Source organism: Octopus bimaculoides, chromosome 27 (genome assembly GCF_001194135.2).
Source record: "Octopus bimaculoides isolate UCB-OBI-ISO-001 chromosome 27, ASM119413v2, whole genome shotgun sequence".
Taxonomy (NCBI): domain Eukaryota; kingdom Metazoa; phylum Mollusca; class Cephalopoda; order Octopoda; family Octopodidae; genus Octopus; species Octopus bimaculoides.
Window position 1 is genome coordinate 3,065,286 of NC_069007.1, and position 2,194 is coordinate 3,067,479.

Consider the following 2,194-nt stretch of genomic DNA (forward strand, 5'->3'; position numbering starts at 1 on the left):
AGACACATAAATACATACATATCAGTCGTTTAATGTCCGCTTTCCATGCTGGCATGGGTTGGACAGTTTGACTCAGGACTGGCGAGCCAGGAGGCTGCACCAGACTCCAATCTGATCTGGAAAGGTTTCTACAGCTGGATGCCCTTCCTAACAACAACCACTCCGAGAGTATAATGGATGGTTTTCGCATGCCACCGACACAGAAGCCAGTCAGACAGAACTGGTGGCCTAACAGGTCAGGATGTATAGAAGTGGAGGTTTCAAATCTCTGCCAGAAATTACAAAATGCATTTATTAAATACTTTTATTTAAGCAACCAAATTTCACTCATCAAAAATATTGTGTGTATGTGTAAATACAATATTTGAGGCAATCAGAACTTGAGGCAATCCAACGAAGCTACACAAAGAATATAGCCTCTATGCAGCATCTAAGCTATTGGGAAAGACTCAAGAGATTAAGACTATTCCTTGGAGCGTAGACGAGAAAGATATGCCTTAATATACATCTCGAAGATCCTCGAAGGAATTGTCCCAAACTTTGGCATCGAAAGTTACACAAATAAAAGAACTGGATGCCATTGCATAGTGCCAAGGACCCCATCGAGGCTGAGAACCAAAACTCCCAAAGTGTCACAGCTAGAACACTAAAAATTACATCTCGAGGACCAAGAAGGGACAACATGAAACTATTCCCCATGACCATCACTCTTGAATGGATACCTACCTTTAGCCTTCTCTTCGGTCTTCTCAGACTTATCTTCCTCAGCCTTCTCCTCACCGCCTTCCTTCTTCTCTTCTTCAGATTTGGATTTTTCCTTAGATTTCTCTTTTGGTTCTTCTGGTGGAGGTGGAGCCGGTGCGTCCAAAGCTTCAAAACCTTCCAAGTGACAATACCTGGCGCTCAGCTCCCAGACTTTCTTCTGCATTTCCTCATTCTGGGATTCTTCAGAAGACTTCAGTTCCTGGTGTTCTTTGTAGTATTTACCATTAACATCTGGAATGGAATAAATGGACATTTTCAGAGACTCAACAAAAGCAAGACATTGCCCTACTCCAAAACACTACACACATATACAAAATACCTCACCCCGCTTTATCTTCAACTTTTTACTTGCTTTAGTCATTAGACTGTGGCCATACTGGGGTACTGCCTTGAAGAATTTGTAGTCAAATGAATCAAGCCTGTTACTTACCGTCAGTCTCTCTTGCTGAACTGCTAGGTTATGTGGATGCAAACATACCAACACCAGCTGCCAAGCAGTGGTGGGAGAGAAACACAGACACATAAAAATATGCAACAGGCTTCTTTCAGTTTCCATCTACCAAATCCACTCACAAAGCTTCCGCCTGTCCAATGCAGAAGACACTAGCCTAAGGTGCCACACAATATTATATATCACCATCGTTTAACATTCATCTTCCATGCATGTATGAGTAGATTATATATATATATATATATATATATATGTGTGTGTGTGTGTGTTGTCCATACTAGCATTGGTTGGACAGTTTGACCAGGGATGATAAGCTGAGGGGCTGCACCAGACTCCAGGCAGATTTGGCATGGTTTCTACAGCTGGATGCCCTTCCTAACATGGCAACCACTCAGAGTGTAATGGGTGCTTTTATGTGCCAGTTGTTTGACTCCAGTATCCGCCACAACTATAATTTCACTTGGCTTGAAGGGTCTTCTCAAGCACAGCATATTGCCAAGGGTCTCAATCAGTTATTGCCCCTGTGAAGCCGAACACTTGAAAGATGTAGAGATATGATTTGTCGCTGGAAGATCAGAATGTGACAGAATAACAGAAAGTAAAAATTTCCAGTTAACCATAAATACAATATGTATGAAATATTCATCTTAATCTTGTGTGCACAAGTTTTGTGTCACAAACATTACATCACTCCCTAACAGTTGAGGGAACCCGTGGAAGAGGTAGGCCCAGGAAGACCTGGGCTGAGGTGGTGAGGCAAGACCTTCGAACATTGGGCCTCACCGAGGCGATGACTACTGACTGAGACCTTTGGAAATGTGCTGTGCTTGAGAAGACCCAGCAAGCCAAGTGAGATCGTTGCCAGTGCCCCTGGACTGGCTCTTGTGCGGGTGGCACATAAGATGTACCATCCTGAGCGTGACCGTTGCCAGTACCGCCTGACTGGCCTTGTAGGGTTTTCGAGCGAGATCGTTGCCA

General features: G+C 43.7%; 1 protein-coding gene across 1 annotated transcript in view; it reads right to left on the bottom strand.

Annotated features, from left to right (window-relative positions):
* The window catches only part of LOC106876816 (retinol dehydrogenase 12), a 50,870-nt gene that overhangs the window by 1,411 nt on the left and 47,265 nt on the right, over window positions 1-2,194 (bottom strand). Inside the window, exon 7 of the mRNA XM_014925529.2 lies at window positions 727-996. Within this exon, the coding sequence (XP_014781015.1) occupies window positions 727-996 (270 nt within the window). The remainder of the gene's footprint in view (window positions 1-726; window positions 997-2,194) is intronic.